The sequence below is a fragment of the Siphateles boraxobius genome, unplaced genomic scaffold (genome assembly GCF_051911475.1).
Source record: "Siphateles boraxobius isolate OS27281-9 unplaced genomic scaffold, OSU_SipBor_1 22, whole genome shotgun sequence".
Lineage (NCBI taxonomy): Eukaryota > Metazoa > Chordata > Actinopteri > Cypriniformes > Leuciscidae > Siphateles > Siphateles boraxobius.
The window spans coordinates 7084719-7100380 of record NW_027508833.1 but is presented as its reverse complement, the minus strand read 5'-3'; the positions used below and the strand labels follow the sequence as shown (position 1 = coordinate 7100380).

The 15662-nt window shown below is 37.3% G+C and overlaps 1 protein-coding gene across 2 annotated transcripts in view; it reads left to right on the top strand.

Moving 5' to 3' along the window:
* ttll5 (tubulin tyrosine ligase-like family, member 5) overlaps positions 1 to 15662 on the top strand; it is a 168355-nt gene that overhangs the window by 24860 nt on the left and 127833 nt on the right. For both annotated transcript variants that reach the window (XR_013206584.1, XM_077238519.1), the window contains 2 exons: positions 17 to 108; positions 1128 to 1235. Coding sequence is in view for 1 of the 2 variants with exons in the window: in XM_077238519.1 (XP_077094634.1) it covers positions 17 to 108; positions 1128 to 1235 (200 nt within the window). In the remaining variant the exon portion in view is untranslated. The remainder of the gene's footprint in view (positions 1 to 16; positions 109 to 1127; positions 1236 to 15662) is intronic.

The following is a 15662-nucleotide window of genomic DNA, read 5'->3' as shown; positions in this document are numbered from 1 at the left end:
TTTCTCTTCCTTTCAGCTGCGATGACCCTGAAGTAGAGGATTATGGGAACAAATGGAGCATGAGCGCAATGCTGAGGTATTTGAGACAAGAAGGCAAAGACACCACATGTGAGTATATCTAAGATGCACGTTTAACACGGCATAACATCAGTAGCACTAATCTACAGTCATTCATGTGGAGACTGACACGCTTGTTACTCCTGCCAAACAGATCGCTGGATTTATGACTTGCATTATGACTCGCTTGGTGGATTCATTTTTGAGATGATTCAAATTTGAAATTTTGTCACTGAAAGCATATGCATGCATATGATACACACTTTATGACGTGTAATACGCACTTACTCTCCACAACCCTAATCCTGCCCAAGGGGTTTACAGTGTGTTTCATTTGCACGCAAAAAAAATGTTTGCTATAGATACGCACTTTCCCGAGATCGTGTTGGCCAGTCACACAGCGATGTCGCGGTCTGTAAATTCCTTCAGAAAACAGCGTGTGGCGCTCTTGAGCATCTTGAGCAAATCTAATTTAGAGTAGCTTTCTTATGGGAGCCGAAGTGTAATACTTTGATAAAAATATACATATATTATGTAATAAATTATGTTTTTTAAATGTTGTATTTTAGTTTTAATGAAAAACCAGGGGACACCCCAAGGTAATGTTTTTGGGCCTTATGGGGGGTCCCTTGATGCTTATGGGAGGTCCCGGACCCCCCCAGCCCCCCCTCAGTTCCAACACTGGAAATGATATGAGATTGGAGGAAAAATATTTTCATTCTTTCAAAAAAAAGTTTTATGTTCTCTCTGAGAGACATTGTGTTTGCTTTCAGAACGTTTTGCTCTCTCTCTTTTCTGGAACAATGCAAAAGTTTTGCTTTCCCTTGAAAAAATTTACGTTTACTTGCAATTGCAAAACTAGTGATGGAAAATAATATTAGATTGGTGGAAATTTTTTTTGATGCCTTTGTGAGTGGTCATGTTTGGCATGATAAAGATATATATATATATATATATATATATATATATATATATATATATATATATGTATATATATATATATATATATGTATATATATATATATATATATGTTTAAATAAGCTGATGCTTGCTTCTCTGTGTTTGTCAGTGCTCATGGGTCAGATCGAGGATCTGATCATTAAAGCTGTTTTAAGTGCTGAGATCCACATCGCCACAGCCTGCAAGATGTTCGTTCCTCATCGGTGCAACTGCTTCGGTAAGACGCCTCATATAATGGGACATTTTGGCTAATCAATATTTATTATTAATAATAAGTTATGTTAAGTTAAGTTATGGCATGCAGATAGCCAATACAATGGCTTATATTATACATCAATGTTGTTTTTCCTGTTTTTTAACAAAAAATCAGGCATAAAAACACTCAATATTGTGGTAACTGGTTGGTACTTTTGAAACAAGGTATCAAACCCCATAGATCAGCATTATTATTTCACTGTGTGGGCATTGTAAACCCCAGAGTAAAGGCAGGTTTGAAGTGTATTAAGTCTGTGCTGCATCCCATAACAATCTCTGCTGTGTGCTTGAGCAGAAGAACGCAGACTTTACTGTATGACGGACTGTTTATGGAGGTAAAAACAGAATGATATTCGCTGCCAGAGTAAAATGCAGTCCAAATGTTTCTCATTCTGAACGATTATGGGGTGTTAAATACCTGCATGAGGTCAAACACATTATCCTCCAGAGTAATCACTGACACATTCTATTCATCACTTCTCTGATTAATGTTAATATTATTTTAACATATTAGCAGGGTTATTAACTTAAAATAAAGCTATAAAACAACAAAAAATGTTAATTAATATTAACCTCCAATAAAATTAAAGTATCAACATTAGATGAAAAACCTGGTAACATATTACAGTAATCTCATTAGTTAAGGCATTAACTAACAATGAGCAAGTCATTTGCTACATGATTTATTAATCCTTGTAAATGATAGTTCATTCAAAAAAATACTGTTAGTTGTAAGTTCATGTCAGCTCAGGTCTATTAAATAATTTTAGCAGATACAACTTTTGATTTTAAGAATGTATTAGTTGAAAATTAGTTGAAATCAACTTTAACAAAGATCAATAAGTGTTTTAGAAGTATTTTTCCTTGTTAATTCCTGTTAACTAATTTAGTTAACTAATGTTAAAGTCCCCCTGTGGTGGAAATACAGCTTTTAATGTTGTTTATATGTCTATGTCGTGTTTTTAATATGCTTTAAGACAAAACGTGTAAATTCATAAGTCGACATCATTGCTGAGTATTTTCTCCTTAAAACTGCAGTGAACCAAAGACAGTCTCAAAAACACGGTTTGAAATCGCTGGTGTTTCTGACATCACAAACTACCTTGTAACTAATCAGATCAACGTGTGATCGTCAACGAGTGGATCTCTGAGCTGCTGTGAGTGAGTGGAGGCGGGGCTCATTTGCATATTAGTAGAACCACGCGTACTAAATGAAGCAAGAGTTTCGTGTTACTTTCAAGATATTTTAAGGCTCGAATAATTTTTTACCAACGAAAAAACTTTAAATATGTCATTTTAGTGATCAAGGATGAGTTTTAAGGGATAAAATTATTATTTACAGGGGGACATGTACCTTATTGAGTTTAAATGCCAGATCACCCTCCCAAAACTGAACACAAATGAGTTTCATGTAAAGTAACAAAGCAAGAAATTCACTACTGTTAGAAGCCCTGGTTCCATTCCTGGTTGTATCTAAAAGATTGAAGAGGCGGTGTCTTTTTCACTCTTTATGGCGTATCTTTATTTTCCATTATTTCCAGAGGAAGGCAGTACCTGTGAACTGTTGTAAATGCTAGGATCTTCGAGATTTAACTTGAATTAACGCTCTGTTTCATATCTTTCTGTTCGCTGCAGTGTTGTCATTCCTCTGTAACGTGTCTGTAGACATAATATTTCCTGGTTTAATCTCTGATAACAGTGCAGGTGCATTGCTCCTCTATCGGACGATCACCTGCATGAAAAGGATATCTTTACCCAGTGTATGCCCTCATCTTTGGTGCATGATGGGATACTGGAGGAGGGCAAGGGTTCACTTCACTGTGTCACATGGCTGAATATGAGCCGCCCATGCAGGTGCATCAGTGGAATGTGATGGAAACAGTGTGAAATAAATAAAGTGGCCTGTTTAATATGGTAAAATAACTTTTTACATCAGGGTTGTCCAGTCCTAATTAAACGCACCTGCACCAGCTGATCTTCAGGATCTCTACAAACTTCTGGCCAGGTGTTTTGGAGCTAAACTCTATTGTTGGAGCTAAATTATTGTGAAGAGCGACTTAGGGCGTTTTCACACCTGAAAGTCCGCACCAAGGTCCGAACTAAAGTGCACGTTTTGATACATTTTATACTTTCAGAAACTTTTGGTTTGGTTTCACACTGCAATTATGCGAGCGCACTAAAGAACTTTACGTGTCATACTTGCGTCCTGTCGTCATCATCTATGTGGGCTGCATCTTGACATTGATTGGTTTGTAAATGGACGTGCGTCTGACGTCAGCGTGTTGTCAATTCGGCGGGTAACTTTGACAACATGAATGAACGGACGCATATCGTTGCAACTATATTTGGAAAGTGTCTGCATTTTTGTGCGTTTTTTCCAGTTGACTTCTTATTATGTCATCAGATCATACTTCAATTAAAAACCTTGTCTCCTCCTCTCCCCATGTGCTACCACGGCTAATTTTTCCTGCCACCTTCTGTTTTTTTCGGCTATGCGGGAACCACCGGAACTTCCTGTGAAAGGTCTGAAAGTCCGAACCATACAGAAATGCTTTCACACTAGAAACGAACCAAACCTTTGTTCAGTTTGATCCGGACCGAGACTACCTCTTTTCGTCGGACCAAATTTCATCTGTTTGGTCCGGACCGTGGTCCAGGGGTAGGTTTCACACCTGTAATTTTGATTCGGACCAAACTGAAAAGTCTGAAAGTCCGGACTAAACAAGGTAGGTGTGAAAGGGCCCTTACACAAGCATCTTATTGCTCTGGGGCAGTTGTCTCTCCCTCGTATCCTTTTTAGCCGAATTGCGCATAAGCATCAGTTGCGTATGTTTTTAAAATAACATTCTACATCTCTGTGTCGAGCTATAGCATACAACACAACAAGTGTAATAGTTCATGTGTCCTGCTACAACTAAATAAATCTTATGAATATGGTATATTGAAATAATGTTATGTATGGACTGACATAAATTTCTTTACCAAAACACAGAAACTGAAATAAAAGTTTCAATAGCTTTCCAGGTAGAAGCTGATACACAAGTGCATGGTATGCACAATTGGAGTGCAGATTCTGCATCACTTGTAGACAGGCGCTTCTGTGGGGTCCCTGTGAGGTGGAAGGCATGATTCCTTCTGTATTTATGTTTGCCTGATAAGCAGGAACTTCCAGAACTTCTAACTTCCTGTGAGGTTCACAGCATTCAGTCTTCCGCGATGCAATAGTGAATGAATTTCCTCATTAGAACTCTACTGAATACCGTTACCAGTATTTTTCCCAGTACATGCATTACTGTAGCTCATCATTACTTAAGATTGCTGCTACTTTGCTAGTTTCATTCCATATATTCAAGTTTCATTCCATATATATATATTCAGAGTCCCATTCCATAAATTCAGTGTTTCATTCCATATATTAAGTGTTCCATTCCATATATTCAGAGTTTCATTCCATATATTCAGAGTTTCATTCCATATATTCAGAATCTCATTCCAAATATTCAAACTTCATATTATAAATACAATAATTTCCTGAATGGCATGCCATAATATATATAGTTGAGTTGAATATATGAATTGCACATAATGAAGGGTTTTGTATCAACTTTTTAATGGCGCATACTCCAAATCATTGTTGAAATATAAACATTTAAAAGGTTGACAAATTATTAAAAATGCATTACATAAGATAAATATAAAGAATATTTAATATAGTGCATATATTTATCAAAACGCTCCTCTCCATAGCTATTTTTTTTCTTGTAAACAAACAAGTTTATGGTCACTGAAAGACTTTTCTGAGGTAAATGTAACATTAAGTGACATTATTTACAAGCTGTTTTATCATCGGCAGTTGAAACACTGATTGAGTGATTACATGAGCCAGGATACAGTAAGTTCTTCTGTATCTTTCAATATTCCTTCTGATGTTCACTTGTTTATTTGCTGCTGTAACTAGTAGTAAAGAAGAAAAGATGATAGGTTTACATGCCATTTGGACTTAGGAGCTACAGCGCTCTGTCACCACACATTAAAGGGAAACCATACATTCAAATAAAATGTTGAAAATAATTTCAAATCAAAAGTAATAAAACACAAAGCTTTTTGTGATCATTGGATGGCAGGCGGAGTACAAATACTGTTTACTGAAGATTTGTTCACGCATCTACTGAAAACAGAAACAAGAAATCGATAGTGTCACTGTCAACCTAGCCCTAGCGTCCACACAACTGACATGTTTATTGTTTTAGTTTATTCATTTTGTGTGCATGAAACTGACATAGATAAAACACACAATCAGAGAAATGCTTATCATACGTCACCAATGATTTCAGCATTCCAAACTCTTTCAGCTGAAAATTAATTTGTGAGGAATATATTTTTGGTGGCTGAAATTTCGGCCAACAAATTATTTAATATATAGCTATTTATTTAATGTATATATCTATTATATTTAAATATATAAATATATTTAGTGCATCATATATATTTGTTTTATATGTATCCTTTGTATATACTTTCCTTGTGTGTGTGTGTGTGTGTGTGTGTGTGTGTGTGTGTGTGTGTGTGTGTGTGTGTGTGTGTGTGTGTGTGTGTGTGTGTGTGTGTGTGTGTGTGTGTGTGTGTGTGTGTGTGTGTGTGTGTGTGTGTGTGTGTGTGTGTATATGGCCGACTTCATCACACTCACAATGAGAAATCTCCATGTCTTACAAAAAAAGAAAGCAATAAAATAAGGTAGCAGAGGCAGGAAGTGATGCGGAGGATAATAAATGAAAGGCAGTGCTGAAAAAAGTCTTTAGCATTGGCTCCAGTAGAACAGCCCCATTGTTTTCCCAGTTTACATCTCATCTCGAGTCAATCTGGATCAGAGCCACTCGGTCGATTCCCTTTTTTATGTGGTATTGTTTGGATGTGAATTAGCGGCGGGTTTGTCTTTGTTCAGCTGCTGTCTAAATGAAGTCCTGTAACATGATGCTTCATTGGTCGCTCTTCACCTCTGACATGGAAAGCAGAAACAGACCTTTACTAGTGAATAAATGAGCCTCTGTGTGTGTTAGACCGTATTTGTGTAATAGCCATTCACGTCTTTAGGTGCATTTCAATGCTTCTTTATACAAGTGCACACTCTTATGATTTTTGTGGTCTGAGACAAATTTCATGAACTGTAAAATATTTATTTTGTCTTTATTTGAATGTTAATTGTGAACTTACTTAAAAAGTAAACTTAATTTAAAAAAAAATAAGTAAACCCGTTGCCTTAAGATTATTAAGTAAATAAACTTAATGCTTAATTGAAAAAAATAAGTTATGTGAAGTTGACAATTCCACATTACTTTTTTTTTAATAAACATGAAGTTTATTTACTTAATAATTTTAAGGCAACGGGTTTCCTCAATTTTTTTCATTTAAGTCAACTGATCACATTTTACCGTGTGGTGAAAACGCTTTTCATTTCATAAATGATTCTGAACAGATTCTTACGACGTTATGATGTTTGCTGCCAATTCCACACAAAGAAACTGCGTTGTGAGAAACCCAGGCTCTTGCTTGATATTGCAACTCTTACAATGTGCAGAAGAATTTCAGTGTTGATGCCATTGCTAATTTACTGTAAAGCATGGTGTCTTATCTGTAAACAAAAGAAATCCATTCAATTCAGATGCCATATATTTCCGGAAAAGGTTATATTTCATATGTTTAAAGTCCCTGTAAAGTCAAAATTAAGTATGTGTTCTGAGTTTGTCACACCACAGAAAAATGTGTTATTAGCCACCCAGCCAAATTTTCAATGATAAAATTTAAAGCCGGCAAGTAAATAAAATAAGCTATCAAAATCTTGAAAACAATTAGCAGTAGTCTCTGCTCTCAAACGCTGGGGGCGTGTCCGCTGTCTGCGCTGAAACCACGCCCACTCGCGGGAAGTATAACACTCACCAGTTGTCGGGGCGACGGGAGGATGAAGGCCGAGGCGGGAGATAGTCGGTTCGTCCCCATTCACCAGTAACAGCGGATTATCAGTGAATCCCAGTTGTCTCCGATGAAAGTTTATAAAACTATCGCGTGTAAAATGATCACTACAGAGCTGGGTGTTTGCGGTGATCCTCAGCTCTCCATCAAGGTGTCTCTTCACAAAATTAATCCACCTCTTCTTGATGTGATAATTTTTTGGAAATGTAAATAAGGACACCGATCTGTTTTGTACGTGATCGCATCCAGGTAGTACGCATTTCCGTGACGAAGGCATATAGCTAGCTAGCTAACTGTAGGCTGTGGTAACTAATAATACTGACAGTAACTCGCGATTGAGTGGCAAACTGATGTTATTAAAGTGCTCCATTTATATTGTTATGGGAGGGGCCAGCCTCAATGGCTCCAGTGCGTCATCAAGTAGGGGCGTTTCCAGGAGCTCATGGGCTCTAGTGCGTCATCGAGCCCCCATTTTAGCCCTGCCCAAAAAATCTGCAACACAGCAATGGTGAAAAACTGTTTAACGGTCTAACTCCACAATTCAGTACTTCACAGTTCACAGTCTTTGTAATATGTTTTAGCAATACATTTCTAACATTTATAATGTGTTTACAATTTTTTTTTAGAATTGCCTTTACAGGGACATTAACAGTGGTGTGAACGCAGCTACTGAAATTTTGGTATTGTGACAACTTGAGTACTGATAAAAAATTGGAGGACAAGATGCATTGTAATCCATCAAGGATCATTTTGTAATTGATTTGATACTAAAACATTGCCAACTTAAGCGCAAAGACAGTAAAGAACTGCATTTTCTGTCTATGAATGACGGCCCACTGTGTGACATTGTGCTTGAATTAGTTTGTGCCACCCATCCTTCTCATCATCACTCTGTTTCTGTGATTAATTTACAGCTGATGAAGAGATGTTAATTTTTATTCTTGATTAGCCAAGCTGTTTTATTACATGTGTGATGGAGAGCCAGTTTTGCTTCTCCATCCCTCAAAACTGTGTCTGTATTGTTCTTCAGATCATGCATATTTTAATTGTTCATGTGGAGTTTTACTTTTTAATTTCCTGTTGTCAGAAGAGTGGGCCTAACCTCTAGGGGAATGCTCATTTTAACTAATTTAGGAAATAGTAGTTGTGCAAATGACAATATTTGTTTTTGTTTTCTTGTCTGTATGTTGTATTTATTGATTGTTTTTAAACGCTTTGTCTTGACTATTATTGACGGAACTTGCTGAAATGTATATTGAGACAAAAGAGTTAGTTTTACAGAAAATGGTTTGTTCCAATTAACTAAAGGTGGCAAAAAGTATGCATTTAAGAGTGTTCAGAAGTGAGGCAGGGGAACAGAGAGTTGTTTGGAGATATTGCAAATGTTTTTAAAGCTGCTTGAGCATGAGAAACTTCGGTCTCCAACAGGTAGTGAGAGAAGTTGGTGCTAGTTTTTAGACTGTTTTGGTAACCTTTTGTTTTTATTTTTACTCTTGTCCACTGTTAAATTTAAACTTCTTTTGGAACGACTTTAAGATGGATGCCTGGTGTGATTCTCCTTGCGACCGTTTGGGTCTCTATTACAACATGTCACCAGTTTTGTCACATCATTTTAGAGTTTAGACAAACATAATTTCAAAATGAAGCTGTAAAACTGCGGTTTCAGGGCCAAGCACACTAGTTTTACATACTTTATAGGGCTGTATTTGTGTGGTCATGAGCCACAGTGCCGTGTTTTTAATAAAGACATTTTAGAAGAACACAGGTCAGTCTACTCGTAATTGACTACAGTAGCATCCAAATTCAAAGACCTGTCTCTGCTTCCCCTGCTGGTCTCAGGTGGTTTAGACTGGTCTCCCAGCCTGACCAAACTGGTGTTAGCAGGGCGGACAACAATAGAGCTTAGGCTGGTTTAATTTTTTTTCTACTGGGTAGTTTATTGTTTTCATGTACACTAGGGCTGTAGTCAACCAAAGAAATCCTTAGTCGACCAAAGTCTTGTCCTGCGCAACGATTAGTCGACAAAAAAAAAAAAAAAGACGCGATGTTTTGATTGAACATTTTTTTAACAATTGTCATAGAGCATTTATAAAACAACAACGAAAAAACATCAAAAATACATAAAACTATAATGATAAAACAATTATTTGAAAAATCTTTTTTTTTTTTACTGCAAAAAGTGAGGAGCACTGTCCTAGGTCTATAGTAACAGTCACAATTGCGCACCTGACCACACCACACGCTACAAGAAAAATATAACTGCTATCTGCCACAATGAAAAATCCTAACAAAAGCTCTCGTTTATACAGGCTGTATATTCTTCTTTACTTTCAAAGCTATGGGTTAACTTTTGTCCAGCCGATCTAGGAGTTTTAAAACAAACCCACAAAAAAAACCCCAAAAGGCCTAAAAAACAATCCTAATAATAATAGGCTGTAGGACTGCATATAGGTTTATTTTCGTTTTGTTACATTATTTAGGCTATTTTCAAATGCGTCAAGTGTACAAATAAAAACAAAAACATATCAAGAAAACACAATCTATTGAGTCAGCATGATAAAGCCGTTAAAGGGACTGCTCACGTTTTTTGCGCGCTCAAGTTCGATTTCAAATGTAGGCGCATGGTGTGCGCGCTCATGATGGAAGCAACGCGGTCGCGGTGCGACGCGCTCTTTTTTTTCCAAGTGCGTCCACGCCGCATCGAGATAAAAACATATAGTGTATAAAAACATAAAAACCGAAAACAAGTAGCGTTCTAACTGAATGAATACAGCTAAACTACCTATATCCCTTACTGAGCACGAAGCAGCAGCGCAGCCAGCCACAGGTGCGAACCGAGTGTTCTATGTGTGTGCGCTAAACTGTGGCGCTGTTACAAAATAGCCTAAATTAAAGCATTTAAAGTTGGGGATAAACCATAGGCTAATTATATTTAGAATACAGTAATATATAACTGCTTATAAAGGAATAAATGTCAAGGAGTAAATCATTGAAAATTTCTTTCTATTGGTAAAAAAAAAAAAAATGCAACTGGTCGACCAATAAAAATGTCAGTCGACCAAGACGGCATCGACCGATTAGTCGACTAAACGACTAAAGTTGACAGCCCTAATGTACACTTAAACCTACACAATAAATCAAATATATATTTTTTAATTATTTCACCAGAAATTCCTAATGAAGCATTTATTTGCAGCTTCAATTGTCTCACCGATTTCCTTCCTGTTTATTTTTCAGTTTTCAACAATTTGAAAATCAAAACATCAATTACTTACTGTACATTTGTAAGGCTTGGTCTGAAGATAATCTGAACCAATTTTGGTGAAGATTGGACAAAGATTGGGGATAAAAAAACGACAACTTGGCTTCATCATAGCACCACTGAATCATTTTCCTCCTGCAGTTACAGTAATGTCCATGATATTTGACAAACTAGGTATTAAAAGGCTTTGTTACAAAACCTAATGAGTCGTTAGTAGGTTGCATTTTAAAGTGTGCTCACAACAGAAATATGGACATCACATGTTTTCTTTATGGATAAGGCAATCCTAATGCATTGCAACAAGCTTGTTGAAAAATCCAAGTCCACAAGGTCCACAAGTCACATTCACTGCTTTTATACTTTTATGGTATTTTTTTGAATGTGGTCACATGGGAAAAGAGCCTCATGAAGATCCTTCACATTTCTCTTTTTGTGAATAAAAGCAGCAGCAACAACAACAGTTTGCATATTTTTGGGTGAACTATTTTGAGTACTGATAAATATTGGTGAAAGTCTCCCAGTTTCTATGGCTAAAGTGAAATCCAGTTCTCTGCAGTGCTGCAAACGTGTGTAAATTGTCTATTACTTAAGCTTAGAAGTCAAGTTATATTTCATCAGTGAGTTAATGCAAGCCACTCTCCACCCTCTATTATATTGTTTATGAAAAGACACCCAAAACCAGCAGGAATACGATTCATTTCTGCAGTGATGCAACATTGTCAAGTGCCACAGCAGACGCAGGAGACACCCAGTGAGATGATACGTTACGCTCTTGTTATTGTTGTTGTGTGGTTAGTTTGGTTTGGGCTTGTTTTTTTCGATTCTAGAGCCCAACGGATCATAATAACACTCTGCTTTGATCTTCCCTAGTTGGTGCTTATTTATTCTCCTCACTGCGAATATTTTGTGGTGATGTTAATGGGCCCTCCCAGCACACATTAAAGAGCCACGAAAGCCGAGAGAAGTGAGGCGTAGAGAGCGAGTCGGGCTGTGAGGGCTGAGGTGCGGGCAGGACCGATGTCTGCGCCTAATTGTGGGAAAATGCGTTGCACATGGGCTGTTGGCCTGCTCACTGTTTAAAGCGGACTGTAAATGTGTGTGGAGCGTGCTGTTTGTGTTTGTACGCGTGTTCACAAAGCGAAATGGTGCTTTTGCACATCTTGAGTAATTAGTGTGGGTCTTTCAGCTCGCGTTTACAGCTGATAAAAGAAAGATGTACTCGTCTGTTGCTCTGTTCAAGAACCTAGTGATCCGCTGTGCCTGCATAGACAGTTACTGGCTTCATTACTCAGTGTCTTAGGCAGGGTTAGAAAATTAACATAGGCTGCGGGCAAAAATGCTACAGAACTGAACATAAATACCCCCAAATAATAGGGAAATAAATGCCCTTATAATAAAACTAAAATGTTTACGACATGGCTTGTCGGACATAGCAACAGTAACTCTATAAATGTGGGAATATAGAGTCAAGCCAACGTTATGCCATTATTTCACTGGGAATCGCTTGGCGTGAAACTTTGCGCATTATGTTCATATATCATAGTCCGCTTGCCTGTTCCTATATCTAGTACAGCCTACATCCCCAATAAGGTGCGAGTTTGGTCTTTTATATCACTGTATTTTGTCCATTGAGTTACTTTAAGTGTCCTGACCGCAGGGGAATTCTGGAGAATGAATATTGAGGGAATCCCCAGTTCTGCAGCACAGCGCCGCAATGTAAAGCTAAGAAACTAAACAACCGAGAGAAATATATGTCTACTACCTCAGATTTAACGTTTTATCTGTACATCAGCATCGGGGAATAACAATATAATCTTGTTCACGGTAGAGCAAGCTTACATGTGCAAAACTGACTGTGAAGACTTTAGTGTCTTTATCAGCTTTCCATAGCTATACTGGCCCTGATAATCATCACACACACACTTACCGCATGCTCCATTTCTGTAAATCCGTTTTTATGAATGAATGACTTTCTCACCCCTTGCTCTTCAGTTTTCTTCGTCAACAGCTGCTTGCACCCCCTGCTGGTGAGCTCGACTAACAGATATGGAGATTATCAATCGGCAATCTACTGACATTCCTGCCATTCCCAGATGTCAAATGTTGAATTTTCTGTCGAATTTGAACCACTGAATTTGAAGCGAATTTGTAAAGCAAAATAAAATGGACCGACAATTTCCTGTCTTTTAGATTGTATTTTTAAACGGAATTAATATTTTGGAAGTGAAATCTAAAAGGTGAATATGGGTTATTGAATTTTTAATAATGAAAATGTGTGTGAAATGTTTTGAATTGAAATATTCACAGCTTAAATATACAACCATGTTGAATTTTCAGCTCATAAAAATGCAAGCCCAGAAATACAATGAATTCCAATTCAAGCAGGGTTAATGCAATGCATATTTTTTCCAAGTAGTGCAATTCAACAAGCACTACTTGGAATACAACACATTTTTTGTTTCAAAAACATTTGTCATCATTTCACTACCGTACGTTCATGACTACCTGTTTGTTGTAGTTCATTATTAAACCAGAAAATTAAACCAGAAAAAAAGGTTGCTAATGTGACCGCACGTTTAGTCTGTGTTGCATATTTTGGTTGTTAGAAGATGCATTTTGTTGTCAGGAACCAACAGTAAATGTGTTTTTCTCAGTTCACTTCAGACTCCAAAGTCTTTCAAACAGATCACAGCCTGTGATCCAGGTCATTTTCACATTGTTTTGTGAAGAAGCAGCAGGTCAAATCTTATTCAAGAGCATCTGGTTGTAGTTCTGGATTTATCCAAGTTTTGAATCCCGTCAGCTGATGAAGGCCCTCTGATGAGTGACGAGAGGTCTTCAGGGATTGGGTAACCAAGTCCAGATGCTCTTACATGCACATCCTACCAGTTTACAAATAAACGGATTACAGTATACCATGCAGAACAGGTTTACAAAATACCCATGTTTGACATAATCTGGTTTGGGATCTTTCTTGAAAAATTACATGGGGTCAGTGGTGAACTGAAACTGGCAGATAGTTTATAAATGCATTTTTTTATTTTTTTATTAATTGAGCAACTGCTTATGAATCAGTGGAGAAAAAGTTTGTTGGAGTTAGAGGTACGTCACAGTCAAGCTGATTTTTGACTCAAAACAGTTTTCAGTAGAGCACAACTTGACTTTTAAAACTTTAAAGACTCGAGAGCTTTTAAAGGGACAGTTCACCAAAAAACAGTCAAATAGTCATCAGTTATTGGGGCAAAATACTGAAAAACACAATAAATATTAATAGCATTTATTTGTGTAATCTTTATTATTTCATTCTCTTGTTTAGATTATCATATATCTGGCCATGTAATTCATAGTTTTTTGACGGATTTTCATATTTGAAGATCGAGTTTCTAGATCTGGGACAGGAGGAAAACAATAAATTCTACTCTTAAAAGACAATAGGCAAAAATAAAAAATATTAATTTTTTTTCAACTAAGCCATCATCAGTCTATGAAGATATAGACAGACACAGGTGAAGTGGGAATAGTGGGATCAGCTGTTAATCCCTTTGATGCCATGAAAGTTAGTATAAAGTAAGCAGGCCGACACAGGCTTATTTATAGCCGATATGTCGCCCCACTCTATGAGCTCTTTAAAACAGCTCTGTTTACACACACACACACACACACACACACACACACACACACACACACACACACACACACACACACACACACACACACACACACACACACACACACACACACACACACACACACACACACACACTCTCAAACACTCTCTCTCTTGTGTCAGTGAATGTAGAAAGGACACAGAAACTCCCCTTCTGTTTGATAAAGACTTGCTTTATTCCTGAAAGCATTTAGAGCCACATTTAGGCTCTGTTCCAAAACGTAGTGAATTGCCTACATAGGCAACATTTGATATTTGTCCGTTTAAGCACACGCCCGAAGCCCAAAGTAACCTGTACTTGCCTGTGTTTCTCACGTGGTCAGAAAGCTGCCTGTTGAACAGCTTCTCTTTCGCAGCTCATTACGCTTTTACATGCGACGTTACATGATTCGACTGATTTGGACGTTATGTATGGTGACAGCCCACCGCTTTAAAGGAAAGGAATAGAAGGCGGCATCATGTTTTCGTCGGAAGCCAAAATCAAAAATGAAACCAAAACATCAATTAACATTGATTAATGTTAATCAAACACCAAAAGACAGAAAGTCCCTCACTGCTCGACTGAATAACTTTTGTAGCTTTAATAAAGTTTGGTTTTGTCCGTCACATGTGCTGCTTTGTGTCTGTTTCCCGCCACTCATCTGTTTCCATGGTTAAGATCGTTAGTTGATTCAGTTCAGCTGTGTTTAGTCAATTATCTTATTTTTGTTCGCTACTTAAGTTGTGCCTTTGCTCTCACTCATTGCCCGGTCACCGTTATGTATAGATGTGTTGAGTTAATGCCTGTCTGTCTTTTGGATCACTTGTTATTAAAACTACGCTTGGAACTTTATTCATCTGTCTTCGTCCTCCTTCCTGCAGTGCAGTGAATATTTTAAAGCACTGTCAGGGCTCGAAATAACTTTTTTACTTGGTAGCACTTGGTAGCACAACTTTTTGAAGTTAGGAGCACCAGCACAAATTTACGAGCACCCACCAAATATTAAGGAGCCCCAAAACTACAACTTACATATTAACAGATTTATTTTATTTAAAAACAACACCGATCAACACCAACAATCACTGGGGCTTTACACATCCTGAAATTTGGTCTTCTGGCTCTATATCATCTCACCCCGATGATATTGGCACATGATTTGTCATTTGCATACGTCATGTTAATCACAGCTCTGCCAGTAGAGCGGAACGACTGACAGCATCCTGGCGATTAAAAGCCTTAATATTGGTATTACTATTGGTATTACTTACTATTGTATTTATTTGTGCTGCCACTTGTATTTTGTTTATTTGTTCTTATTTTATTACTGACTGTTTATCTGTCTTAAAAAACGTTATATAAGTTAGGCTAGTAGTTAGCATGATTGAATCGAGAATTGGGAAATTTTGCTGATGTCATAACCGTATTTATCAAAATACAAGATTACTTGGGTCAAAAACACACAAAACATTTTCACATTAAACGGCAACAAAAAATTCAGATAGTGACAACCACA